Raw genomic sequence first — 27,747 nt, 5'->3', positions numbered from 1 at the left:
AATCAGGCCCTTTTGGGTAACCTTTGGCTGAGTGACCTGTCCTTCACCCAGAAGCCCTACTGCCAGGAGTTTGTTTCAAGCCTTGGGTCATTGATTTTGGGCATAATTATCCCCCTCCCAAGCCTCATCCTGTCCCTCTTTAACAAGCACAACACCTACTTTCTCTCACTCTGTGTGCTACTTGCTGTGTGCATACCAAAATATGTACCAATTACTGGAGTGAACCTGTTTTGGGGAGGTTTTTATTTTTTCGTCGTTTCCATGACAACACCTCTCCCCCAAGGGGGGGGGGGAACCACCACAGGCATATTTGCATTAAGTAGTACTGTCCAAAAGAAGGACACAAATATGCTAATTTTAGAATTACAGTGGTGCCCCGCAAGACGAATGCCTCGCAAGACAAAAAACTCGCTAGACGAAAGGGTTTTCCGTTTTTTGAGTCGTTCCGCAAGACGAATTTCCCTATGGGCTTGCTTAGCAAGACAAAACGTCTTGCGAGTTCTTGCGAGTTTGTTTCCTTTTTCTTAAAGCCGCTAAGCCGTTAATAGCCGCTAAGCCACTAAGCCGCTAATAGCCGCTAAGCCACTAATAGCCGTGCTTCGCAAGATGAAAAAACCGCAAGACGAAGAGACTCGCGGAACGGATTAATTTCGTCTTGCGAGGCACCACTGTAATTACTGTAACGGAGACAGAAAAAACACTTCACAGAAGACTGTGACCCAGGTGACTTTTGATGGAGCTCAATAGGTGATCTAGGTCCTTTGTGGCCATATTCACACCCTACATTTGAAGTGCTATGGTAATGCTTTAAACAGTTGGGGCTTCCCCCAAAGAATTCTGGTGGCTGTAGTCATGGAGCTACAATTTCCAGAGAGACTTAACAAGCAATCCTTGTTCCCATGGAATCCTGGACATTGTAACTCTGTGAGGGAAATAGGCATCTCCTAATAACTCTCAGTGCCCCGAACAAACTACAGCTCCCATAATTCCTTGAGGGAAGCCATGACTGCTGTCATTGCGGCATCCTAGTGCTTTAAAGGTATGGTGTGTTCGCAGCATTTTGTCAGACTCTCTGACCTCCACTAAGGTCATTTGAAAAACAGTCCCATAGTTAGGCTTACCTGAATCTCTTTGATGTGAAAAGCCAGGATCGTGATCAGCAGCCCAGCTGTGGAGAGGGTGATGAGGCACTTCACCATGAAGGAGTATGCAAACCACTGAAGGGAAGAGGAGGGAGAAGTGAGGAGAAGGGTGATAATGCCATTACAGCATTATTATCATTCCACTTCATTCATGAATCGCTTCCTATGAAGCACCTTGAAGTGATTTTGCAGTACAGTAGAAATGCATATCAAACTACTGCTTAACTATACAGTGGTAAAAGGTAAAGGTAAAGGTATCCCTGCCCGTATGGGCCAGTCTTGCCAGACTCTAGGGTTGTGCGCCCATCTCACTCAAGAGGCCGGGGGCCAGCGCTGTCCGGAGACACTTCCGGGTCACGTGGCCAGCGTGACGAAGCTGCTCTGGCAAGCCAGAGCCGCACACGGAAACGCCGTTTACCTTCCCGCTAGTAAGCGGTCCCTATTTATCTACTTGCACTCGGAGGTGCTTTCGAACTGCTAGGTTGGCAGGCGCTGGGACCGAACAACGGGAGCGCACCCCGCCGCGGGGATTCGAACCGCCGACCTTTCGATCGGCAAGCCCTAGGCGCTGAGGCTTTTACCCACAGCGCCACCCGTGTCCCTAATACAGTGGTACCTCAGGTTAAATACGCTTCAGGTTACAGATGCCGCTAACCCAGAAATAGTGCTTCAACTTAAGAACTTTGCTTCAGGATGAGAACAGAAATCATGCTCTGGCGGCACAGCAGCAGCAGGAGGCCCCATTAGCTAAAGTGGTGCTTCAGGTTGAGAACAGTTTCAGGTTAAGAACGGACCTCTGGAACGAATTAAGTAGTTAACCCGAGGTACCACTGTATAGTTAAAACAACAATATATGCAGAAACAATGAAAAGTCATTGTATATATATAAAAAAACAACTATAGACACTGAGTGGGATAAGAAGTCATAGCTGAAGGAGAGCCTGGCTACTGAATCAGGCCAATGGCCCGGCTAGTCCAACATCCAGTTTTCATAATGGCCAGCCAGTTGTCTACAAACAAGTGGGCCCTGGGTGCATTTCAGCCCCTCAAGGGTGTCAGCTATTACGCCCAGAGCCAATAGTTTGATGGTGGCCGCTCTTTGACAAGAGTCGTAGGCTCTGGTGGTTTGCCTCTGTAGCAGGAAACCCCCCCCCCCCCCGCCATCATTCAGTTTGTACAAACTTCACACACACTCACACTCACACACTACATACGCTACGCTTCTGTTATAAATTCATAGAAAATCAACCATACATCGGATTTGCACTGTTCCACTTTTATTTTACTCCATGAAGGAAGGACTACAAAATGGGGAAGGTTTGATACAGGCCAGCCATAATCCCTTCACCATCCCAGCACATCCACAGGAGCCCTGCCCAGTTGCTATGACAACCCTGATGGTCCTAGACAGAAGACAATCAAGATCACAAAGAACTTGCATATGGGAGTGGATTCAGCATGGACTGAAACAAAGGACAATGATCAGATCTTCCCTCTGGGGGCAGGAAACTGCCAACTCCCCTTTGTCTCCTGGAAGTGACTCGTGGGGAGGGGGAGAGAAGGGAATCAGCCAGGTGACAGGACACTCAGGTTACCACCACAACTCCTCCCTCAACCCCTCCTTTCTGTAATGTATGCATGATGTTTCTGGGGGTGGGCTTGACCTACAGGGTGGGAATTTCAAAAGTTTTTATAAGGTCTTGCACACCATCTTTCTGGGTCTTTCCTCTCTCTTGCAAGTGAGGGGAACACCCTGTTGCAACAGTTCAATAAAGACCAAGCCTACAGGCTGCTGTTTTGCTCCAAGTTATCCTGGTTGGTGTCTTTGTTTTGTCCAAGGGAGCCCTCGGATTTTTCCGGTAACACCTCCCTTCAAAAACTTTGAATGGTAGCACTTAATTCTCAAATTCCTGCATTTCAAGGGGTTGGACTAGATGACCGTTGGGGTCCCTTCCACCTCTACAATTCTATGAAATGGGACCATCTTTATCATAGTGCTGTGGGGTTGGGAACCTCCAGCCCTCCAGCATGGCCCACCAGGCCTCCACATTTGGCCAGCAAAGGCCATTTTGGGGAAACCACACTTGTTGTTGTTACCGCTACTAAATTCATTAAATTTGTATCCATAGATCTCAGGGTGGTTCATAGCATAAATATACAAGATAAATACAGAAAATACATAATAAAAACAAGAAGAAAACCAATAAACCCCTCCCACCCGCAAGCACATTTAAAAGGCCATATAACAGGCATGTCCAAAGTCCATTTTGGGGGCCTAATGTCCTGGGGTAAAAAAGCTCAGCAACTTCAACCCTAGACAACTTTGGTCGGCCCTCACTTCATCAAATCTGGCCTCCTTTGAAAAATGTTTGGGCACCCCTGCCATATGATGTTAACCAGCCAAGGTCTGGTTGAAGAGGAACGTTTTCTCCTGGTGCCTACAGGTGTATGCAATGAAGGTGCCAGGCGGACCCCCCTGATGAGAGCATTCCACAAACAGGGAGCCACTGCAGAAAAGGCCCCGTTCTCATGTTGCCACCCTCTGGACCTCTCACGGAGGAGGAACACGAAGAAGGGCCTCAGATGATGATCACAGGGTCTGGGTAGGTTCATATTGGTTTCAAATAGTTGCTTTTAACTGTTGCGTTGTTTCATTCTTTTTGTAAACCACCTGGAGGTTGCTGCTGTTGTTTTTCACAATCAAGTGTTAAATAACTTTTGCTAAATAAATAAACCAGTAATGTTCCTTTGTCTTAGGACCAAATGACACACTGTGTGTGCTCTGTTGCAACAGTGTCGCAATGGACTTGCTTTGTTTTCCACTTAACTGAGAAAAAGATCTTTGAGGGGGACCGCAAACTGTGAGTGGGGAGGAAGCAAAATTTGTGGGTGCTTAGCTCTTCCCTCCAAGCTTTGGGTGAGGGAAGTGACCTTTAATCAGAAAAGTACCGTAGTTATGCAAAACCTCTCCCTTCCACCGTTTGACCCAGAATTGCAGCCTCCTCAATATTTCTTCTTTCCAATGGGGCTGGAGGGGGGAAGTGAGAGCTTCTGTCATGTAGCTGCGAGTAAAATAGAGTTTGATTCTCACATTCAGTTCATGCCTTGGTGCATGAATGCAATTGGGAAGATGTGCATTCAAAGTCCCTAGCTATTATTATGGCTTGATAATACAGTGGTACCTTGGGTTACATACACTTCAGGTTACATACGCTTCAGGTTACAGACTCCGCTAACCCAGAAATAGTACCTCGGGTTAAGGACTTTGCTTCAGGATGAGAACAGAAATCGTGCAGCGGCGACGCGGCAGCAGCAGCAGGCTCCATTAGCTAAAGTGGTGTTTCAGGTTAAGAACAGTTTCAGGTTAAGAACAGACCTCCGGAATGAATTCAGTACTTAACCCGAGGTACCACTGTAGTATGAATTTGGTTGCCTTTTGGGGGGGGGGGTTACTTTCTTGCACGTTTTGCCAACCCGCTTTTTCATAGATCTTCAGTCAGTGCATCTGGCTGTTAACCAGAAGGTTGGTGGCTCCAGCCCACCCAGGGATGCTTACAGGCAGGATGGCTGCATTGCGGGGGGTTGGACTAGATGACCCTCAGGGGTCCCTTCCAACTCTGCAATTCTATGATCCATATTAAATAACAGTAATAATAGTAAACAAAGCTGAAGATGCTTGTTCCGTAGCCATTCTACGCTTTTGTGTTGTCTGTTATTCACAACAAACCCTAACCTTCCACTGGTCTTTATCTACAACGCAGCAAAAATACATTTTAAAAAGGTCATAAAACAAACAGTACATAATACAGTCATTCATATATATATATATATATATATATATATATATATATATATATGCGCACACACACACACACACACACACACACCCCAAAGCAGACCGCACAGCTATAGGAAACTAAGGTCAGGCATAGGCAAACTCGGCCCTCCAGATGTTTTGAGACTACAATTCCCATCATCCCTGACCAATGGTCCTGTTAGCTAGGGATGATGGGAGTTGTAGTCCCACAACATCTGGAGGGCTGAGTTTGCCTATGCCTGGCTGTGATCATGGGTGTGGCAGATTCCCCCCTCCCCCAAATCAAGTAAATAAATAAAAAGACTTAACTAACTGACCAATTGTATCACAGGTAACTTGGTTCTGCACCCACTAACATAAAGCCTGCCCCTCCCCCCCAAATAAATCCTGGCTATATCCATGGCTGTAATCATGTAGACAGTTCCTGGGGTATAAGTCCCATTTAATTCAATTGGGCTTACTTTTGAGTAGACATGCATTGGATCGTGCTGTAAATCCCACTTGATGTTTAGCCAAAAAACCCAAACGTTTTTCAGTTGGCTCCTTTATACTTATATAAATTAACCATGCCCATTAATTTCAACGGGTCTAACTCTGAGTATGACATACATTGGACGTGGCTCATACCTTTGTTCATACGTAAGCATATCTGTTAGAACAGTGATGATATAAATAATACGGCTTAATGCTTGCAAATTTCCAAGCACTCCACATACAATGCATGATATAGCTCTAGCTAGGTATGTCAATTTTATCACCCTCCATAATGCAGATGGGATGGAGGAACAGGGGCTGAGAAGGAGCAGATTGCCTGAGACCACCTAGGGACCTCAGCTGACAGATAACATCCAAAGCGGGTACTTCCTGATTTGCAGATCCTTCTCCTACAGCTCCTAGGCTACACCAACCTGCAGGAAAGTCTAGGATGGCATTCAGGAATTGGCTGCCAGCACTGACAGCTGAATGGCACCTCAGGGGAACCTGGCTGGCACAAAACTCAGGCCGAACAAAAGGAAGTAATTGTTCACAGAGTTAACAAAAAGGTTAATAACTGGGAAGGGGGTGGGAATCGCTGCAATAATTGCCACATTTTGGCTCCGTTGAAAAACCTGCACTGGCTTCCAGTTTCTTTGTGGGTCTTGGGCATCTTCCAGGGGTCCAACATCCCAAAAGGGCACAACCACGGATGTCATTTACACACACACAAACACACACGGCCTTGTGCTCTGACTAGTGTTGGGAGAGCTGGGAATAGTCATTTTGATTTCCCACAGTGCCCTTGGTGTGGCCTTGCTGCAAGGAATTGTGGGGAACGGAAACAGCAGCTAGTATTTGTCTGGCATCCGTCTGTCTCGGAAGGCAATGGAGGACTGCGCCTTTGGAGGTGAGGTCAAACTGTCGGAAGGTTACATGGCAGCTAGAAACATCAGCTTAGTGCACTGGCTGGTAATTTTTTTTTTAAAAAAGGATCAAAGTGGTTTGCAAAAAGAATGAAAAGGCAAAAAATATCAGTAAAAACAGTTAAAAACAACTACAGTCAAACCTCGGTTCCCAAACGCCTCTGTTTTGGAACGTTTTGGCTCCCAAACCCAGAAGTAATTGTTCCGGTTTTTGAACTTTTTTCAGAAGCCAAACGTCTGACGCGGCTTCTGCTTGAGTGCAAGAAGCTCCTGCAACAAATCAGAAGCCATGCCTCAGTTGTTGAACATTTCAGAAGCCAAACAGGCTTCTGGAACAGATTGCATTCGACAACCAAGGTTTGACTGTATTTTTTTAAAAAATTAAAAGATTAAAATCAACAATAAGCTAAAAACCTGATTAAAACACGTGTCAACATTCTATTTCTCTGGGTAGGCTTGTCTAAACAAAAAAACTCCAATTTTTAGCAGGCACCAAAAAGAGTACAGTGAAGGTGTCTGCCTGATGTCAAAATCCTTTTTTTTTTTTTTTTTTTGCACACCGTACCCTAGTAGTATATGCATTTTTGCACAATTTGTCTGGAAAACTGAACCAACCCAGACCCTATGATCATCCTCTGGGTCCCTTCTTCATAATGCCTTCTCCGCCAGAGGTTGGGAGGGTGGCAACACAAGAACAGGCCTTTTCTGTGCTGGCTCCCCATTTGTGGAACGCTCACCTCAGGGAGGCTCGCCTGGCACCAGCGTTAGGTGCCAGGCAAAAATATTCCTCTTTTCTGAGGCCTTTGGCCAATTAAACAATCTATGGTCTTTTAAACTTCAGGAGTGGGTTATCGTTTTGTTTGTTACTATGTTATGTATCTTCGTGTTTTTATATTATAAACTGCCCTGTGAGCCTCGGATAAAAGGGGGGTTAAGAAAATAAATAAATGAATGAATAGCAAAACTCAGAAAAGTATGAATTTTGTCTGTGCTTCCATTTCTGGTTACTGTTTTCTGAAAGCACAGATTGGGTTGGTTTGCCTTCAGATGAGTACTGAATCAAATGTCTCCTGCTGTCCATAAGGCCAAGTTGGTGGATAGGTGGTTTGGCCAAACAGCATTGTGTGAGGTTCTGCCAACCTGCCAGTGCTGTGATTTATGTCATTCTTTGCCCTGAACCGTGCAGCAGAGGGCCTTCTCGGTAGTGGTGCCCTCCCTGTGGAACACCCTCCCTTCAGATGTCAAAGAACTATGCAACTTTTAGAAGACATCTGAAGGCATCCCTGTTTAGGGAGGTTTTTAATGTTTGATGCTTTCTTAGGTTTATATATTCTGTAAGCTGCCCAGAGTAGCTGGGGAAACCCACCCAGGTGGATGAGGGATAAACAATATTATTATTATTATTATTATTATTATTATTATTATTATTATTATTATTAGAGTTTGCAAGTGCGTTACCGTTTTATTCCAAAAACGGCAGCTCTCTGCAGTCCTCAAAGAGGTGGTTCTACTTGTTTCTCATGGAACAGAAGGAGTTAAAACCCTGCTGCGTGGGGCAACAGATGAGGGGTGTGTGACCAGTCGTGTGCTAATAAAACAATTGAATCATTGTGGGTTTTGTTGGAGGCAACAGCCTTCACCCGGGCAACCAGCTACCACCTGAACCAGGTGTTTCCAGACAGGCTTACTGGTTTCAGGGCGAGGCTGTCCCCTACACACACACACACACACACACACACACACACACACAGACAGACACACAGAGACTAAAATCCTATTTACAAGCATTTGGAAAGTAGGCACAGAACTGGGATGTAGAAATAAATGTGCCCATGGAAAAGAATAACTCAGCACTCTCTTCTTTCCAAGTCTGAAGGGCATTGAATGGGATTAGGAGAGTTGGCTCACTGAGCCAAAAAGGGGTCTTTTGTTGCAGACCTCAAGTGTCTTGCCCCTTTGGAAGCTCATCGGTCGATCTCGCTCAGCCTTGTTTATGCTGGGTGGCGTTTGGCTAAGTTTTATTCAGAGCAAACATACTGAAAGCAATGGACCTGATGGTCACGTTCACTAATTCCAGTTAGTTTAGCCCGTGGAACCATTCAGCAGTTCTCTGAGCAGGGTTTTCCCCCAGCCAAACTTGGAGATGTAGGGTTTTGAACCCGCGACCTTTTGCACTGCAGGGCAGATGCTCTGCCACTGAGCCACGGTGTCCCCTGCTACTTTTTCAAAATTTTCAATTAAGAAAGAAACAACTTTCTTTTCAGGCAGCTGGGCATACTGCAATGTGCAAGGCTGGTGAAATCTCAGCCACGTATTACCTTAATCTCAGCCAAGGCATCAATATATATAAATGAGTGTGAGCAGGTAAGGGCAATAGCTCAGCAGTAGAGCATTTGCCTTGCATCAAGGAAGAACCAGATTCAATCCCCAGTAAGACTGTGAAGAGACCCTTGCCTAAAGAAACCCAGGGAGCATCTGCCAGTCAGTGCAGACATTCCAGAGGTGGATGGACTCTATAATCTGGACTCAGTATAAGGCAGGACCCCATGTTCCATCAAGGTAAATATCAGAGTTCCCTTACGTTTCCTTTCCATAAGTGATCACTGTTAATAGCTCGCTCCTTCCCCCTTGTTGGTGTCGGGCTCATGCCAAACCATCAGTCAAGTGAAAATGAAGCATGCGGCAGCAGAAAAGGGTCGGCGTGAGGAACTCTTGAGTTACGGTGGCAGGGAGTTCCACAGGCCCTGGAATGTAAGATGTAAGGAAGCACAGCTATCTAAAGTTGTACTTCTAAAAAGCAGGACTGTGGCTTAGCAGCCCTGATGGTTATGACTGGGGGCAGTAATGCTTCTGAATGCCACTTGCTGGAAACCACAGGAGGGGAGAATGCTGTGGAATCTGACTGGCCTCTGTGAGAACAGGATACTGAACTAGGGGGGGGGCACTGCAAGGATTTGTGTGTGTTTGTGTTTTCTTACGTTCTCCTGCAGGACCCCTCTACTTTGGGGTGCTCTTAAGTTCCAGTTTCGTGTTGTCAGCCTGTGTCCAGCTGAGTTCTTTTAGAACCTAGCAACACTCCAGATTAAAACATTCCAGTTCTGCACCCCAGTCTTTCCCTCGAAAGTGATAAAAGCTTGGAACGGTAAGGGGTCTTTGTCCTGGGGGAAAACATTGTTTCCAGAGCTGGGCACCGGAAAGACAAAAAGGTGGGGGGGGGGAGCACTTCTGGCCACTAAAGGACACCCAAGGCAGTACGGGAGACACCCTGGGCAAATATTATTACAATAGGGAAGGTGCCTGAGACGGGAGGCACTCACAGGATATATAAGCAAGGCAGGCCTCAAAGGACAGCCAAGACAGACAGATAGAGGCACAGGAGGGGGCAGAGGAGAGAGTTGAGTAACCCATGCTGCCTCCTCATCATGAGTCTCTTTTTCAAGCCAAAATATACCCTGACTTTGGCCACATTCACACCATATATTTGAAGAACTACGATACCACTTTAAACAATCACAGCTTCCCCTAAAGAATTCTGGGAGCTGTAGTTCGATATGGGTTCTGGGAGGTGCTACGATTCCCAGAGTCCCCCGTGAAAAGGGATTGGTTGTTAAAGCACTCCCAAAATCGTAATTCTGCAAGGGGAACTGGGGGTTTCTCCCAACAATGCCCAGCACCTTTAACAAACTACATTTCCCAGGATTCTTTGGGTGTGAATGTGACCTTTATTTACTCCAGGGGTCTTCCCAGCTTTGCCCTTGGACAGCCCTGCTCTGCTTCCTCCTCAAGTGCCTTTGCCTGACTGGAATGTGTCTTTGAACTATGATAATTCCTCTTGTTGCCCGAATGGAGGTTAGAGAGAGGTAGGGGTTGGGGTCACATGCAGAAATCTGCGACTTTTACTGTGCCAAGGTAAGAGGTGTGAGGCCCTCATAGGTTCCTTCTTTGGTTTGTTTCTGCGAAGCCATTGGCCAATGGGAGAGTTGAGACCCTTGCACCAAGAATAAACCCTTTTCAACACTTCCACATTTCGCTCCAGGGCATGGAAACTGATTTACTTCACTTTTCAGGTGGGGGAAAAAATGTTACAGATCAACACTAGCTTTTCATCCCTGCGATGCAAATTCTGCAGCAGGAGCTGCTTCACTAGTAGCAGTAACAGCCGGTCCAGGGTGTGGTCTGAGCATCCCTCAGGCATGCTGGACCAAAGTCTCTGCCCCAGTATCCTTGGAGAAGCAGGAAGGCATCCACCTGTTTTGTGGGCAGATAAACAACCCCATGCTGAGCAGAAATGAAACAGGTACATCTTTGCTCAGCAGGGAGCCATAGATAGCCTCCACAATTTTTTTCAGTCCTCTTTTCAAACCATTCAAGCTGGCAGCCCTCAACTTCTATCAAGGCAAGGGGAAGCCATCGTGGTACCTGCCAGGTGTGGAATTTTTTTAATTTTTGTGAGTTGTTTCAAACTGTTTTGAATATTGTCTTTTAATGTTGCAACCTGCCCTACAAACTTAAGGTGAAAGGCGGGTGATAAATGAACAAATAAACTACAACTCCCATCAGCCGCAGTCTGCATGGCCAATGGCGCCGGATCCTAGGAATTGCAGTCCGGAACGCGAGTGGCGCTGTGGGTTAAACCACAGAGCCTAGGGCTTGCTGATCATAAGGTCAGCGGTTCGAATCCCCACGACGGGGTGAGCTCCCGTTGCTCAGTCCCTGCTCCTGCCAACCTAGCAGTTCGAAAGCACGTCAAAGTGCAAGTAGATAAATAGGTACCGCTCCAGCGGGAAGGTAAACAGTGTTTCCGTGCGCTTCTCTGGTTTGCCAGAAGTGGCTTAGTCATGCTGGCCACATGACCCAGAAGATGTACGCCAGCTCCCTCGGCCAATAAAGCGAGATGAGCGCAGCAACCCCAGAGTAGGCCATGACTGGACCTAATGGTCAGGGGTCCCTTTACCTTTACCTCTGCAGAGCAAATACATCAGCTACTGCTCCATTAAGGGCACAAAGTCGCTCGCCGTAAAGAAGGCAAATTAATTTAACTTGCCACAGCTCAAGGGTGAGGTGGAATAAAGGGACCAGGAGCGGAAATAACAACTTTTGCGGCTTGGCAGCACCCACTAGGCCTCAAATCCCTTCCAGAGTTTGGATTAAAAGCTTAACATTTACAACTTGGCTCTCCTTTCCATTGAATTCCAGTCATTGCACTTGCAAGGTTTTGCGTATGTGTGTGTGTTTTCTCCCCTTTTGTGACGTCTGCACTCCTGCCATCCCTAACCACTATCCCTTACTCTCCTCCCAGCGTTGGGAAGGAACTCCTGGAGCTCTTGGCTCCTCTGCGCCCTTGCCCTGGGCAGTTCCCACTGCTGGTGGCGGCTTCTCCGTGAGAACACATGTCACCTGGCCCATCCGGATTAATATTTATCCTGTCACCGGTCCCAACGCTGCCTCCCCGCCCCCTCCAGCTCCACAGCCCCTGCCGTGAAGGGAGCAATTGTGTCCTGAACAATCGGACAAGAGACGGAAGTTGGGCTTGCTCCATGAGCCGGGAGAAGGGGCTTGCCCGTGCCAGGAATGGTAGGATAAGGAAATAAAGAAAGGAAAAGAGAAAAGCCAAGAAGACGCAGCCTTGTTCTCTTGCTGAGGTGGTGAACCTTCCTCTGAACTGGGCCTGCATACACAGCACATTTCCCCCAGAATCCTGGGAGTGGTAATTTACCTCACGGAGCTACAGTTCCCAGCCCCTTAAAGGAACTACAGTTCCCAGGTGGGGTTGCCTTAAATGTATGGTGCGTATGCTGCCCAAGTTAAGTAATCTGGAATTTGTGTGCTAATTAATCTGTTGGAAGATTCAGGACAGTGCAGGGTGCAGAACTAGATGGGTCACTTGCCTAATCCAGCATGCTTTTCTTACTGATTTCTTTTGTCCTACGTGCTACCGGCTGGCTGGAATCTGAAGCTACAAGCTCTCCACGCTGCAACATATTGTTGTAGGTAGCCTTGAAAAATGCACAAATGCAAGAAACTCAAAAGGCCAGCGTGCCGCTTGTTCCTCTGTGTGCCTCTTGCTTGTAAATCCTCCAAAGGCCAGATAGATCTTAGTCCATCTTGTTGTGCAGTGCTAAAAACTGCTAGCACATTTACAAAGCTAAGCAGGGTCTCGAATAGTTTCAAATTGGATGGGAGACGACGTGTTGAGCTACATCTCTACAGTTCTATGATCAATGGGTGGACTTCTATTATCTTCGTGCTGATCCAACGAGGCAATTCTAACCTTTCAGGCTAATGGGGACTGGATACGCACCATACGTTTAAAGCACATTCCCCTCCTCACAGAGAATCCTGGGAAGTGTAGTTTATCCCACAGAACTACAATTCCCAGCACTCTGGACAATCCACAGCTCCCAGGATTCTTACCCAACCCTTAGCTGCTGAATTGGATCTTATCCGATGTGTGGAAAATCCCAAGAGAGATTTTGCTTAACTGAGCCTTGATTCAATGGCTAAGATTGTATTTTCGCAAGGCACGGCTGCTAAACAAACAAACAAACAAATGTCGGATCAGGGGGGAATTAATTAGTGCACAATAAGATCAAAATACGGGTCAACTGAAAGTGTGAATGAGTTGGGAGAAGCAGGTCTGTTGTGCAAGAACTCCTGACCAGCTATAATTGTGCAAGCTGAATTTCCCAGAACGTGACTGGGCAGTGGCGTAGCGTGGGGGTGCAGGGGGGGCCGGCCGCACCGGCCGCAACATCTGGGGTTAGGGCAAATCCACGGGTTAGGGGGCGCAAATCCACGGGTAAGGGGGCGCAAATTACTTGCCTTGCCCCGGGTGCTGACAACCCACGCTACGCCACTGTGACTGGGTGACCCACCCAAAAACAACAACAGGCTGAAAGTGCCCAGGGTAATGCACTGAAAAGTGTGGGGTGAACCAGCGAAGGTGTATAAACACCCCACAAAGCAAATCAGGGTGAATGCTCACAAATCAGAACATATGCTCAGTAAAGACCAGATCTAGGCCATACCATACATTTAAAGCCCTATGATACCACTTTAAACACTCACTGCTTCCCCCAAAGGACCCTAGGAAATGTAGTTTAAGGGTGCTAAGAGTTGTTAGGAAACCCCTGTTCCCTGCCCAGAGCTACAATTCACAGAGTAGTTTCAATCTCTTTTCCCAGGGAACTCTTCCAAAACTAGTTTATCCCCCCTTTCGCATTACTTTTGGGTTTTTTGCCCCCCACCCCATGCACAAAAAACTCTGCTTATAAAAAAAGCAAATAGAGTGGAACCTCGTGTTACATACCGTCCTCCTTACGAATGCTTCAGGTTACAAGCCCCGCTAACCCAGAAGTAGATGCTCTGGTTGCGAACTTTGCCCCGGGATGCTAGTGGAAGATGCGTGCTGGCGGTGCGGCAGCAGCAGGAGGCGCCATTAGTGAAAGCGCACCTCATGTTAAGAACGGTTTTGGGTTAAGAAAGGACCTCCGGAAGGAATTAAGTTCTTAACCGGAGGTACCACTGTATCTGAGAATAATAATAATAATAATTTGTGCCCCACCCATCTGACTGGGTTGCCCCAGCCACTCTGGGAAGCTTCCAACAGAAAAATATCCTGATAAAACAGTATGGCTAGAATCCTGAACATAAGCATTCCATGCTGCAGCACTTTGTTGCAGGTTCCATTCTTACCAGTCGTGAGATAAACAGGGGAAGGGGGTGTTGCCTAATATTCGGCCTGCGAATGTCCAAAGGCTGAGGACCAGACAGATCTTTGTGCTGGTCCGGCAAGGCAATTCTTTTATCTTCTTTCAAGACGGTTAACTGGGACTGTGTACAAAACACACCTTTAAAGCACATCCACCTGCCAAAGAATCTCAGAAACCGTAGTTTACGCCTCCCAGAGCTGCAATTCCCAGCACCCATAACAAACAAACTACAGTTCCCAGGAGTCTTCCCAGGAGGGGAGGGGAGAGGATGTGCTTTAAATGTATGTTGTGTACTTAGCCCCACTCCAGTCATCAGAAGTGTACACACTAGCTGAAAAAGTAGGTCTACTCTGATTTCCTTCATCCTATGATCAGCCGGCATCCAAGCTGTAGCAATCTACACTGCAACATTTTGTTGCAGGACCACCCGTCCTGACTCTAGAGCATGTGCAAAACTCCCAGAGTGCCACTTCCTGCTCTGTGCGCCTAAATGTCACTGAGGCGGCTCGGTGAGGTCCTGTCTGTGCACCTCTGCATCTCAAGTCACATCCTTGTGTTGCTGTCTTCACCTGTTGCACATGACCTGATTTGTTCCCCCCCCCCACCCGCACCGTTTCTCAAGAAGCTACAGGATACATACGGATCGTGACAAACTTCATGTGTACTTAGCTTCAAACCCCAACAGCGGGAGCGCACTGGGGCCAGAGTAAACAGTAGCTTGTGCCCAGCCTGAATGTGTTTGAGCTGCCCTTGTTATTTCGATGATTACAATAAAATCCACTGTAAGATGAAAACGTTTCGTTAAACATTATTCGGAAATGGTTATCGCCAGTCGACTCACACACCCTTCATCAGAAGCTGACACGGTAAAGGTTACACAAGTTACCAGAATTTGGTGGAGTGTGTGCAGACAGGAAAGGGCCCCGGCAGTGATTATGGGTGTGAAACTAAATTGGTGTGGGTGGGTGTGGCACTTGATATGTTGCTGGTCTACAGCCCCATCACTCCTGACCATTTCCCATGTTGGCTGGGGCTGATAGGAACCGGAGTCCACCATCACAGGTTCACATCTGTGATGGATCAGATGTTCCAAATTCTCAAGCCTCCTTGTTTTTCTCTTTGGAAATGCCGGTGGCTCTGCAATAGCTGCGGGTGAACCAAACATTACTCTTGCCACCTTTTATGCTCTTCGTTCCTCTCCTCGATGCTCTCCTGTCCCAGTCCCCTCATCTTGTGACGTTGCCCCAGCTTTGCCTTCTCTCTGCCTGTTCCCAAAATCTTACTTCCTACGGTCACCCTTGGGTGCCGATAGGGGAAAACACCTGCCCGTTGCACAGCTCCACATGCCAAAGAGTCAACATTAGTCCCTTTCCCGATTTTATCTTTCGCCTCCTGCTTTGATTTCGTTCCAGCCCATTTCCACTAAAGTGCTATGAAAACGTTTTTTTGCTCCTTTGCCTAAGCCAGAATTACCTTTCTTACTAGATAAGAAAGGTCAACTCTGTGAAGGTACGGACAAGTTGCTCAGTAAATCCCAGAGCTGCATGCCTCTGCTTGGCTCCTCTGCATGTCCATTCAGATCCCAGTTTGCAAAACATTTTTTTTTTTTAAATCTATTTATGTTGGAAAAATAAGCACCCACCTTTGTTCTGTTAAGTGGAAAACTCCCACCCTTGCAACACATTAAAGAGAATGAGGGGGCAGGATTCCAGATTGTACCACTTCAGACTGCAGGTGTGTTTGGGTCATACTTCTGGATATTCTGGCATTCAACAACAATGAAAATACAACTCCTTGCATGCAGAAAACTAGAACACCAGGGAGAAGGCTGTGTTAAAGTTTTTCCCCATTTTACTAATTTATTACTTTGTGAGGGGACATGGAAAACCATGCTCACACCCCTAAAGTGGTACAGTCCGGAATCCTACCACCACATGTCAATCAGCTGGGAAGCAACTGCAATAGTGGCAATCCAGCCATGGGCCTTCCTCCCAGCTCCTGTAGCCGAGTGAAGACTTGAACTCAGGCCTCTGAAGATGCCACATGATGCCACAAACCTCCAGTCAGAAGCATGGTTTCAGAGTCAAGCAGGGAGGTCAAAGCAAAGTTCCTTGCAAGAGCTGGGTTGTAAACGATGCAAGAACTGACCTACTGGAGCAAAACCCAGAGCTGTTTCCAAGAGCTCAGCTGTTAATCAAGTTAATCAAGAACTCTGCAAGATTCAAGGTTTTTAAAAGTGGAAACTGGTGTTCCTGGCCAAATAGTTCAAGGCGGATCACTTGCTAATCTGTTATAGTAAGGCTTTAAAAACAGAGCAGAAGTAAGATTGAAATCTGCTTAAACCTGATGGGTCAGCAAATTTTGACCCAACAAGCTGAACACAGGCTACCAGACATGTAAAGGTGCCATTTATGAGATTGAAGAACGATCCCCTGGCTTGCCTGTCACTGCAAAAATGGGGAAGGAGTCAAGCACCAGCCGCTTCCATACATGACTGGTGGGTCACATTTGGCTGCCTGTTCCTGCCTCTGAAAGACACCAACGTGCATTTCTTTTTACCTGATGTTTAAGAACAGGCTCTGAAGGAGCCCAAATATTAAAATGCCTGAGCTGGCAGGAATCGGATTTATTTTCAGCCTCGGTACCAGCGAGTGACGAGGGCAACGGGGAGGTCACTATAGCTCACAGAAGCCAGCTCTCTAATCATGGTACTCCTTTTTGAATCTGAGTGCAATATTTAAATTAGAGCACATTTACTGAAACATTTCCCCTGCCTCCAAAAAAATAAAAATCAGCCCCCTTTCCTCTGCAGCCCAGACAGAGCCCTTTGCCTGGCATTCCCCTCCTTGTTTCTTCCAGCCAGCTTCTCCGACGTGTTCCCAAGCAGGGAGCGGTCACAGAGGGGACCTAGAACGGATCCGAGGTCTGTTTGCAGACGGAGGTTCAGGAAAGGCTCTTCATCTTCCAGGGGAAACTTGCTCCAGATCTCTGTGCCCTTGGGAGGCAGAGCTGCCGTCACATAGCAGGGCAAAAGCAAAGAGACCACAAGCTGTAGAAAGGGAAAATATTTCCCCTTCCCAGCGGGTGGGGAGGTAGAGGGCGGGGGGGCTGCATGCCAGGACTCCTGGGTCCGGGGCTTGTGCACTTGTGCAGTCATCCTCAGACTCTGAAACAAAGGGCAGCTTTCTGTCACACGCTGTCCCAAACACAAGGAAGTGTGGGCACAAGATGCTTCCTCAGTCCTCGCAGGGTCTGTGCAAGGTTTCCCATCAAAATTGGGGGAAGAGAAGCTATAAACCCAACACAAAGAGAGCATATGCTCTGCTCCTGTTGTATATAATCTGCAATGTGAAATCTGTCCCAGGAGAGGCACAGCATCACTTTTTGGATCTGAACAGCACTGGGCACACAGCTCAGGACATGCAGGGTCCAAGTTTAGCATGGCAACAGCAGCTACACGTCCGGCTCTCATTCTGATTGAGACCTAATAACAATGTTTTTAAAAAATTGAAACCGGGCAATTTTAGAACACTCTCTTAGAAGTCTTCACATCAGCCCTATAAGGTAGGTCTAGAGGTCTTCTTGCTTCATCGACTCGAAAACAAAGCAAAGCAGCCCAAGCAGGTTTTTGATGTCTGGGCAATTTGCCAGACCTCTCTGCGTAGAAGCCAGAACTTTTGGAGTGATTGCCATACTTATTTTTTTTTTTTTTTAACAAAGCTGGACTTTTCAAGGTCAACAAGCTCTTTCCCACACTCGCTTTATAGAATCCTGTTCTGCAGAACCCCAGTCCTTCTCAGCAAGCCATTCAACAGAGAAGCGGCCTTATATGAAGGCAAGCTATTGGTCCATCTGGCTCAGTATGGTCCACACTGATTGGTAGGGTCCTTCCTGTATATTCCGCATACATGAGAGACTGGGGGGTTCCTCCATTGCCCCACAAACATCACAATAGGATCTGTGCTACAGAGCTGGGGGTGGGTGGACAGGCTTCAAACTTGCGGCAATGATTTTGTGGAGGAGTTTTGCCAAAGATCAGAAGCAGATTTAGGGGAGAGCAACCAGTTTGGCCACCCTGGATGCGCAGCCTTGGGGGTGCCACAACTATTATTTGGAATGGAGTGCAAGAGGCAGGGGGCGCTGAATTTTGGTGTCACCTAGCATACCACTTAAATTTGAGGTCCCAAGGCCTGCCGCTGCTGAGATCCACCAACCAGAGTCTGGTGTGACAGACCTACTTGCAGAAATAAATATGAGCTCAGGAATTCGTTTTGAGTACCAAAGACTGAACGAAACTCGCAAAAAGCTACTCCCGGTTAATCTGCCAGGAGGGTGGAGTCTTTTTGTTGCTGCTATCGTTAAACAACTGGGATATAGGTCTACCTCTAAACGTATACTAAGGTATCTTGCAGATTTTGCAGAACCACACAGTTGTGAATCATTACCATGAATTGCTGTTGTTATCCCAGCAACTTATTTTGGCTTGCCCATTGCAGCCGTCTCTTGCAATGCCATCATTTGATGAGGGAGAGGAAGAGGTGCTTAACCCATCCCACTCCCCATTGAGCTCACACTCCTTTTGGAGCTCAGTTTAGCAGGTGGATTTTAAGCGGTTGCAGAGCTGATTTCCAGGGGAGGATCAGGGTAGCGGGGAATAATTCAGCACCCCCTGACCTGTCAGTTCTTCCTTGCATGTTAAAGGTTTGGTTCTTCATTCCTTATAAGATACAACACCTGCTTTTTTTTAACACCCCCCCCCCCCCGCAGTGATTTGCATGGTCTACTGCCCTCAACCTAGTAGTAGGTAAGTAGATGAAATTAATATTCTCCTCGCCACCACACAAATTGAGGTAAAAAAAGAACTTTGGAAAAAGCAGGTCATGCCCCAATTTATTGTTCTCACTAGTGTTGCTACTTCCTCCCCCTCTCTAGTCTGAACTGCTGTACTTTAAAAAAAAACACATTTGCTCCACAAGCAGAAATTCAGCAGGTCTTTTCCCCAGTCACCACATCTCCAGGTCACACTGCTCCACTTGAATTTCTGCTTGTCATACCTCTCTTACCCTCTCAGGCTGGCAGGCACACACACCCACCCTGTAAAAGATGGCAACACTATTTGGCATTTACAAAGGAAAGCTCAGCGATTGAATTCCTAGCACATTCTGGAAGGGGATCAAGGAGGAAGTAGCTAATCACCCTACAAAGACCCACCTTACACTCTGGGAATGACTGCTCCACAGGAAGTCTCCTTCAAACACTTTAGAGGTTTAAGAAGCACTTTATAGATGCATGCTGCTGCCCAGCCACCTCCAAACCCTGTCACTGCCTCAGCTTTGGTGATGTCACAGAATGTTTACGGGCATTCTAACAGCTGAGGAGAAAGGACCAGTTATGGAATGCAAGCGACTGGTGATGTCACAGAATGTTTACGGACAATCCAACTGCTGATGACTCAGAAGGGTCAGATAAGCAATCTGCCTCAGCTACTTTATCTTATGGATCACTTAGGCTAGCTTACAAACACACACACACACACACACACACACACACACACACACACACGATCAATTGCGGGCTTTAACCTCAGCACCTTCTGTGTTATGCAACCGATACAAATCTTTCACTTCAGCACGCCATTGCCCCGCTATGCTGGGACTTGTCCATTCAGTCCTGCACCCCACCCCTGAATAAGCACATTCCCTTCCCTTTTCCATGGTCTTGATGTCCCCAACGTCCTTCCACCCTGCAGGTCTCTAATTGCAGCAGGAGCAAAATGCAATAAATCTCAAGGGAGGGGGTGGAGGAGACAAGCCAGAGCGAGGAATTTCTGTTTCCTGCTTCTCTGGGATAAGGTACGGGAGACATTTTTACGGGGTGGGAGATCAGCAGAGCTTAGCATGCTTAGCAATGATCAGCACCATACAATTAAAGCACATTCAACGCTCGTTTAAAACACATAGCTTCCCCCAAGAATCACAGGAACTGTGGTTTGTTGTGGGTACTGGGCATTGGGGCTATATGAGGGGGGAACTAGAGTCCCCCAAATTCCTTGGGAGAATTTGTGTGCTTTAAGTTGTATTGAATGTCCTTTTAATTGTTGTTGACATCTGTCTCGAGAGACAATGGAGTGCACTCCAGGGGTGAAGTCAAACCTTTGGTGAACCACAGCGCCTGCTGTGGCTGCAGAGACTGGTGACTTGTAGCTGCTGCCTCCTGTGTTGTTTTTGCTGTGTTAGCAGCACAGAAGCAGGGGATTTGAACCCTGGTCTCCCAGGCCGTAGTCCGACCCTCTAACCACTACACCGCACTGGCTCTTGGTGATTTTTGTGTGCCTGCTGTAGCACTTATAAAGATTTTTAATTGCGTTTTGATTGGTCCCTTCCTTTCTTATATTGCACTTCATTGCATTCCAGTTCGAATTCTGCAGAACTTTACAGAATTCAAAGGGTAAATGTTCTTCTTTACAGCCTTGCCCTGGACCACCAAAATGAAGTTTGTTGACCACCAGTGGTCCACAGACCATGGTTTGGGAAGCCCTGCCCTATAGTAGCACAAAAGGGGCTGGGATTAAGACTGGGAGAGCGTGGCCGGTCTAGGCCCATCTAAACAGGTTGTGCAAAGAGGAACTCAGGAAAAGACAGATGCAAAACGACAGAAACCCAAACCCCACTTGTTCCCTGTTTTCCCCCGTGGCGCCAGACAGTCAGCAGCATTTGTGCGAACTGCTTCAGAGAGTCTCCAGTTGAAGGACCTTTGGTTCTGAAAGATGCTGAGCTATGATAAACTTTTAATGGTAAGTGCTTTCGAGAACCTTTGCGTGTTCTTTTCAGTTTCTGTTCTTCCCGTTTGTTTTGGCTTTGGGAGTTGAGTGGAGGTTGCCCTCTGAATGCCCGTCTCTGGGAATCACAGGTGGGAAAGGTGCTCATGCTCAGGCTTGTGGCTTTTTGTGGGAATAGGATGCTGGACTCGGTGGACCATTGGCCTGATCCCATAGGATTCTTGCTGTATTCCTATCTGAAACTCAGCCTCCCAGCTGCTCTGCTGGAGCAGCTCAGTACATCTAAGCTTTAATGCAGCGATGGGGCACCTGTAATCCACCACAACTCCCATCATCCCTGACCATTGGCTGCGCTGCCTGGAGAGTGGAGTGAGAGTGGGAGCTTGTCAACAGCTGGAAGGCCACAGGTAGAGTGGCAGAGCATGCTTGGCATGTAGAAGGGCCATGAAATCTCCAGGCAGGGCAGGGGAGGTTCCCTGTCTCAAATCCTGAAGAGGTATAGACAGTACTAAGCTCGACATATCAGTGGTCTGACTCGCTGTAATGTAGCTCCCATGCACCTTAAGAGATTAGTTTCTATGTTTGGCTGCTGGTTTTGTGGGAAGGGTTAGGAACGCTCCATTCTCTTTTGAGAAAGATTGGTGCCAACCATGGACGTAGCAAGGATTTTTGTTAGGGGAGCAGGCTTTTGTTTTGGGGTGGGGAGAACCTCAGATTTGTACTGATTTTTATTGATTGGGGGGACAGCTGTCCACCCCCCGCCCCCCTTGGCTACGCCCATGATGCCAACAACAACATTATTCCGGCCTTTGGCAACCTTGATACCCCCAGCTGTCTTGGACCACAGCTCTCATCTCCAAATCAGCTGGCAGGAACCATGTTGGAATATTCCAGTAAAAGCATTGCTTTAAGCGCTCAGTTAATGCAGTTTAGGAAGTTCTGTGCATGCTGGAAAACAAGACTTCTGAAATAAGAAAGAGATTGTGAAACTGGAAGAAAACGATGCGGTGTGTCACGGACTACTCTGGGGTTGCGGCGCTCATCTCGCTGCAAATGAGTGCCCTGCAAATGGGGCAGGGGTGGTGCTATGGTCTAAACCACAGAGCCTAGGGCTTGCTGATCAGAAGGTCGGCAGTTCGAATCCCCACGACGGGGTGAGCTCCCATTGCTCAGTCCCTGCTCCTGCCAACCTAGCAGTTCGAAAGCACACCAAAAAGTGCAAGTAGATAAAGAGGTACTGCTCTGGCGGGAAGGTAAACGGCGTTTCCGTGCGCCGCTCTGGTTTGCCAGAAGTGGCTTAGTCATGCTGGCCACATGACCCGGAAGCTGTACGCCGGCTCCCTCGGCCAATAAAGCGAGATGAGCGCTGCAACCCCAGAGTCGTCTGCGACTGGACCTAACGATCAGGGGTCCCTTTACCTTGACCTTAATGTCCTGCAAAGACACACCGCATCGTTTTCTTCCAGTTTCACAATCTCTTTCTTATTTCAGAAGTCTTGTTTTCCAGCATGCACAGAACTTCCTAAACTGCATTAACTGAGCGCTTAAAGTCAGCGGCCTATTATCATCAGCCATCGCTGTCTGGCTGCCTTTGGCTTCCTGAAGCAGACAAGCAGATGAGGCCGGCTCTAGCCATATAGACTTTTCATTTGCATTACAAATGTGGGGTAATACAAACACCAGCGTAAGCCTCACTTGTGAAGAAAGCTTACAGCCCTTTTGTTATCAAGGGGGGGGGGGATCTACAGTTAAGAGCTGCCTGCAGGGCAAGGGAAGTGCTTGATGTAGTCAGAGCCAAGATGACTCAGACCAGAGAGCTGTGCTATGCAGTGTGATGAGGACGCTTTGCAAGCTCCACACCTAGATCCACCAGCACAACTTACTCAAGGAGAAACTGTTCTCTTGGTTGTGGTGTAGCCAGTCTGAGCCAATGTCGCGTAGTGATGAGAGTGTCAGATCTAGGATCTGGGAGACCAGGGTTCAAATCCCTGCTCAGCCAGGAATCCCACTGGGAGACCTTGGGGCCAGTCACTGCCTCTCAGCCTAACCTACCTCACAGGAGACCAACTAAGTTTGCTATTGGTATGAGCTTTCGTGTGCATGCACAATTCTTCAGATACGAAAGCTCATACCAATAACAAACTTAGTTGGTCTCTAAGGTGCTACTGGAAGGAATTTCTTTATTTTGTTTTGACTATGGCGGACCAACACGGCTACCTACCTGTAACTACCTCACAGGGTTGTTGTGGGGAGGGAGACAAGTGTCAACACCAACTTGAGCTCCCTGAAGAAAAGGTGGGATATAAACGTGAAAATAAATAAAATAAATAAAAAGTCCCCATTTTTATTTATAACTCCAAGTTGCTCAAGGTTCTCTTGCTCCCCATTCCATCCTCGCAACAACTCTGTGAGGTAGGTTAGCCTGAGAGGCTGGGACTGGCCCAAGGTAATCTGGTGGGCATCACTGGGATAGCTCAGTCAGTGGAGCATGAGGCTCTTGATCTCGGGGTTATGGGTTCGAGACCCACATGGGGCGAAAGATTCCTGCATTGCAAGGGGTTGAACTAGATGTCCCTCATGATCCCTTCCAACCCTACAATTCTATGACTCTGTGATTTGAACCCTGGTCCTCCCGGTCCTAGTTCAACACTCTAACCACTACACCACACTGGCTCTCCCTTCCACTACATTTCCCGGTTTAAAGCACCATCACTGTTTTGTCTTCTGGTAAGATGTAGAGGTGTCTTTTAAAAAAAAAATAAAAAGTTACTGCAGACACACATGGACTTGTCTGGGGACACAAACAGTGGACTCTTTCCTCCTCCAGCACAGAGGTACACAAATCAGTGAATACGGAGGGTCTTCTTTTCCCAAGGGTGTTTTTTCTTTCTGCTTCTGGGGTGGGGAACCTCCAGTTCACCTCCTCCCATGAAGTCAAAGGTGGCACTCCAAGCTTATCAATCCAGCCCTCAGGATTCTGCCTTCTGGACAGGCCACCTCTCCAAGCCATTGTCCTCGCTGGGCCTGTTCTGTGCTCTTCCGCTTGGCTGGAATGCATCCTCGAACTGGGACAATGCCTCTTGCTCGTAGGAGTGAAGAGGTGTGTTTTGGGTGCTCAGAAGCCTCTGGCTTTTCTATGGCTGTAACACATAGCCTGCTGTAAGTCGCACCCATAGAACCCCATCCCCAAAACAGCCACGGTTTGGAGGACTCAGAAGTGTCCTCACATATCGAGTGCATAGCGTCAGATATCACAGGTTAGCCACAAACGGGAACCCACTTGTGCTTCTGAGGCAGGAAAGTCCAAGTGCATTCCCTTCCCGGCTGAGACACACAAATTAAACAGGAGAAGGAAGGAAGCTGCTGGGATGTTCTTTTGCATGAGCTGCATCGGAATGAGCGGCTGTTCATTCCAGGACCAATCCAGAAGTGATGCAGGAAATCCCTAAACAGGATCTCTCTCTCTCTCTCTCTCTTTTGCAAATGTTAAGAAAAGCTGCAGGAGGGAGGACTGAGAGATGGGCAATTTCACTATTTTTGGGGTTAAATTCTGCACCAATCTTCTATCTGCCCCATGGAAGGAAGCACAGTGGTACTAGCAAAACAGCTGGGCTAAACAGCAGCTGGAAGGTTGATTTAATTGGGAAACTGGCATGGAATGAAAGGGTTAAGCATGTACACACACACACACACACACACACACACACACACACACGGTCCTGATTAATACCTTTGGCTGTTATTAGCATTAAAAAAAGAAGAAGATGCTGTTAATAAATTCCCCGCATCATCTCTACTCTCCCCCTCAGTTCTCAATCACTTCAACGGGGCTCCTGCAAAAGGACTTCTAAGAAATCGAGGTGTTTTTTTAAGAAACTTCTCTGTGAATGATGCCCTGCAGATTGGGTCCACCTGCTTTCTGCTCCCTCAACCACCAGAGGCCGCTGCCTCACCTTCCCTTGTGGTCCGGCCACCTCCGAGGCCGAATCCAGGCAGGCACCTACTTAGAGTAGGTCTTAAGGAAGGGGATAAAGAACCCGGGGACCTTCTAGGTGTTGTTGGACCACAACATACATCACACAAACCCCAGCCAGCACTGCCAGTTGTCTGAGATGATGGGAGCTGGAGTTCAGTGGGACAGATGTGTGCAGGACTTCACTGAAGCAATTCTTGAAGCCATCGTGTGTGCTGGTGGCTGTCACAACACTGGGTGGCAATGAGTCCCGCAGGTTAATTTAATAGGACTAGTTTCACCTGTATGTTAATCAACTCCCACTTTTATCACCGGGGGTGGGGGGTGGCAGGGCGCTCTTGAGGAGCAGGCAGGGTCATGACTGAAAGCCATGCATGTTTATTGTTTTAAGGCTATTGTTTTGTTGCAATGCGATATTGCACTGGGCAACGGAAAAAGAAAATATAGAAGGATGCATTCCCAGCTCACAACGTCCTAAACTTTGGTTTAGGAAATGGCAAATGGCCTCCATTTCCTTTGGATACCTATTTTGAGTGTTTGGTGCAGAGGCAAAGGGGTATGGGCAAGGAAACGCCACGTTTTCAATCTTGCCCTTCTCCCAAAGAACTCAATCCCTTCGCAGGCTACTTAAGACCAAAGTCACTCAGTGAACTTTATTGCAGAGTTGGGTTTTTAAAAAGACTCTTCCCACCCAGCCCATCCAAGACCAAGCACCACAACGACTCTCCAATTATAGGTTGTGCATGTCAACGGAGGGACTTGTGGTTGATGAGAGTGCGTGCCAGCTTTTGAATTCCACAGAATTCTTCATCGGGTGGAAAAGCAGCAGCAGCAGCAGCAGCTCCTGGGTGTCTCATCAGGGATGGAGAGTTCCCACCCTCCCTGACCATTAGCCATGCTTGACTGGAGTCCCATAACATCTGTTGGGACACCGCAGACACCATCCCTGATGTATAGACAGAGCAAAGACCATGAATCTCCCGCAGCTGACCCGATTTTAAGAGAAGTTTCTTCCTAACCCCAAATTGGACTCCTTCTGTATCTTCTCTGCATGAGGCAAAACTTTAAAAAGTCCCCCAAATGGAAAAGGATCTGGGGCAAACACCTGCTATTAAAACACCTTTGCTAACCCTGGTGCCTTTCAGATGTTTTGGACCACATTCCCCATCAGTCCAAAACATCCGGACAAGAGAACATTTGGTTGGTGAGGGCTGTTAAGAGTCGAGCGTAAAGGTGTCTTACCTGACAGCGTCCAAACCAAGCCAGTTCGGTGTGCAAAATCATCAGGAAGATGCCGAGCAGGGCTATGCCCAGCGCCCAGCCAGCCAGCTTCTTCTCTTCCCCCAGCAAAACTTTCCTGCCTCGGAGGCGCCGCAGGTTGTCGCCGGGCTCTCCAGGGATGGGCAGCACCGTGGTCTCCGCCGGGTCTTCCTTGCTCTGCATCTCTTGCGCGCTGCCAGGGACGGACGAGCGCTTGGCCGCCGAGGTTGGGAGGCAGGGGCTGAAGACGCCCTGGGCAGCCCCCCATCCCTGCCTCTTGAGCAGCCAGCAGGCAGCCAGGGCGAAAGAGGGGGGGCGGTAGGGGTATTATGGGGCGGTGGCACCTGCTGGCGCTCCGGGGTGGCCGGGAAAGGAAGAGGGTGGAAGAAACAAAAAAAAAAGAAACCAAAGCACGAGCGACGCGTGGAGAAGGAAGGCGAGCTGGAAGGTCCGGAGAAGAAAGAGAAAGTGAAGAGCGTGGGTTTAAAAATAAAAATTTAAAAAAATGGAAGGAAGGAGGCCAGAAGGAGAAAGAGCGCGCGGCGAAGTTCTCCAAGCGCGCGGAGCCGGTGGCAGCGATCCGGCCAAGGAAGAGGGTGGAGAGTGGAGGCAGCCCCAGAGAGCGCCGGAGGAACTGGGCAAGTAGCCGGCGGGCCGGTCTCTAGTGCTTCGTCACGGGGCAGGGCAGGGCGGGGGCTCCCCGGGGAGGGAACAACGGCGGAGGGAAGGCGGGAGGGAGGGAACCTGAGCGCCGAAGCAGCGCAAGGAAGGCGCGCCGAAGGGCCGTAGCGCAGCGAAAACGCGCCTGCCTTGCGCGCAGAAGGTGCCGCCTTTAGTGCCCCCCCCCCGGCCCCGGGCATCGCCCAGCGGGTCTGGGGGTGTCCCCTGCCTCCTGCAAGCTTGGAGAGCCGCTGCCGATCCGTGTGGGCAACGCTGAGCTAGGTGGAGCAAGGGCTTGACTCGGTAGAAGACAGCTTCTTGGGTTCCTGTAGGGTGGGGAGGTGTGGCTCGCTGGGGCTCAAGCACGTGGAAACTTGGTAAAGATTTGCGATCTCTCTCTCTCCTCCTCCTCCTCTTTCATTTACTCACCCGTAAGAGGAACCGCTGGCGCTCGACGCTGCATGACAAGCGCAATTCTGGCCTCGAAACTGTCCCAACACTAACGAATAAACGGTGGCTGCCGTGGCGAAGGATGAAAGAGCTCTGCCCATGCTCAGAGGCATGCTGTTCCTGAGGAAGGCTTTAGGTGCTTGAGAGCTGAAGTGCTGCCCTTATCGAGGCAAGTTTCCCGTCGTTGTCTTTTAAGCCGACGCGGTGCTCTGAAGCTCAAAATCTCTATTACACCCCACCAGCAGCACCCTAAGAAGTTCTGTCCGGGATGCAAGGCTTAGTCCAGCCTCTGGAGGCGAGAGTACCTCTGAGATCCTGCAGAGAATATTCTTCCTACTCATGACCAAGTAGCCAGACAAGCAGAATTCAGACAACTGTTTTATAAACCCCCAATAGGCACTGATTACCAATAAAAACATATTTCAGTCTTGCACTTGCAAAGATGCCAATAGGATCATACAAGGCTGCAATCCTATAGGCAATATATCTCAAGATTCCCAATGAGCTCAATGGCGTAACTGTATGAGGGCCCCCCCCCCACCTTCGCAGCTTGTG

At 48.2% G+C, this 27,747-nt stretch overlaps 1 protein-coding gene across 2 annotated transcripts in view; it reads right to left on the bottom strand.

Annotated features, from left to right (window-relative positions):
- KCNN4 (potassium calcium-activated channel subfamily N member 4) overlaps positions 1-27,008 on the bottom strand; it is a 48,931-nt gene extending 21,923 nt beyond the window's left edge. The window contains exons 1-2 of one of the 2 annotated variants that reach the window (XM_028742494.2): positions 26,065-27,008; positions 1,122-1,217 (exon numbers count right to left, since the gene is read on the bottom strand). In XM_028742494.2, the coding sequence (XP_028598327.1) occupies positions 1,122-1,217; positions 26,065-26,265 (297 nt within the window). In that variant the 5' untranslated portion in view covers positions 26,266-27,008. Of the gene's footprint in view, positions 1-1,121; positions 1,218-19,282; positions 19,456-26,064 lie in introns of those variants that run through there. The other variant, XM_077932544.1, reaches the window with a different exon arrangement.
- Positions 27,009-27,747: the final 739 nt, after the last annotated feature.

The sequence above is a fragment of the Podarcis muralis genome, chromosome 7 (assembly GCF_964188315.1).
Source record: "Podarcis muralis chromosome 7, rPodMur119.hap1.1, whole genome shotgun sequence".
NCBI lineage: Eukaryota > Metazoa > Chordata > Lepidosauria > Squamata > Lacertidae > Podarcis > Podarcis muralis.
This window is presented reverse-complemented; position numbering and strand designations above follow the sequence as displayed.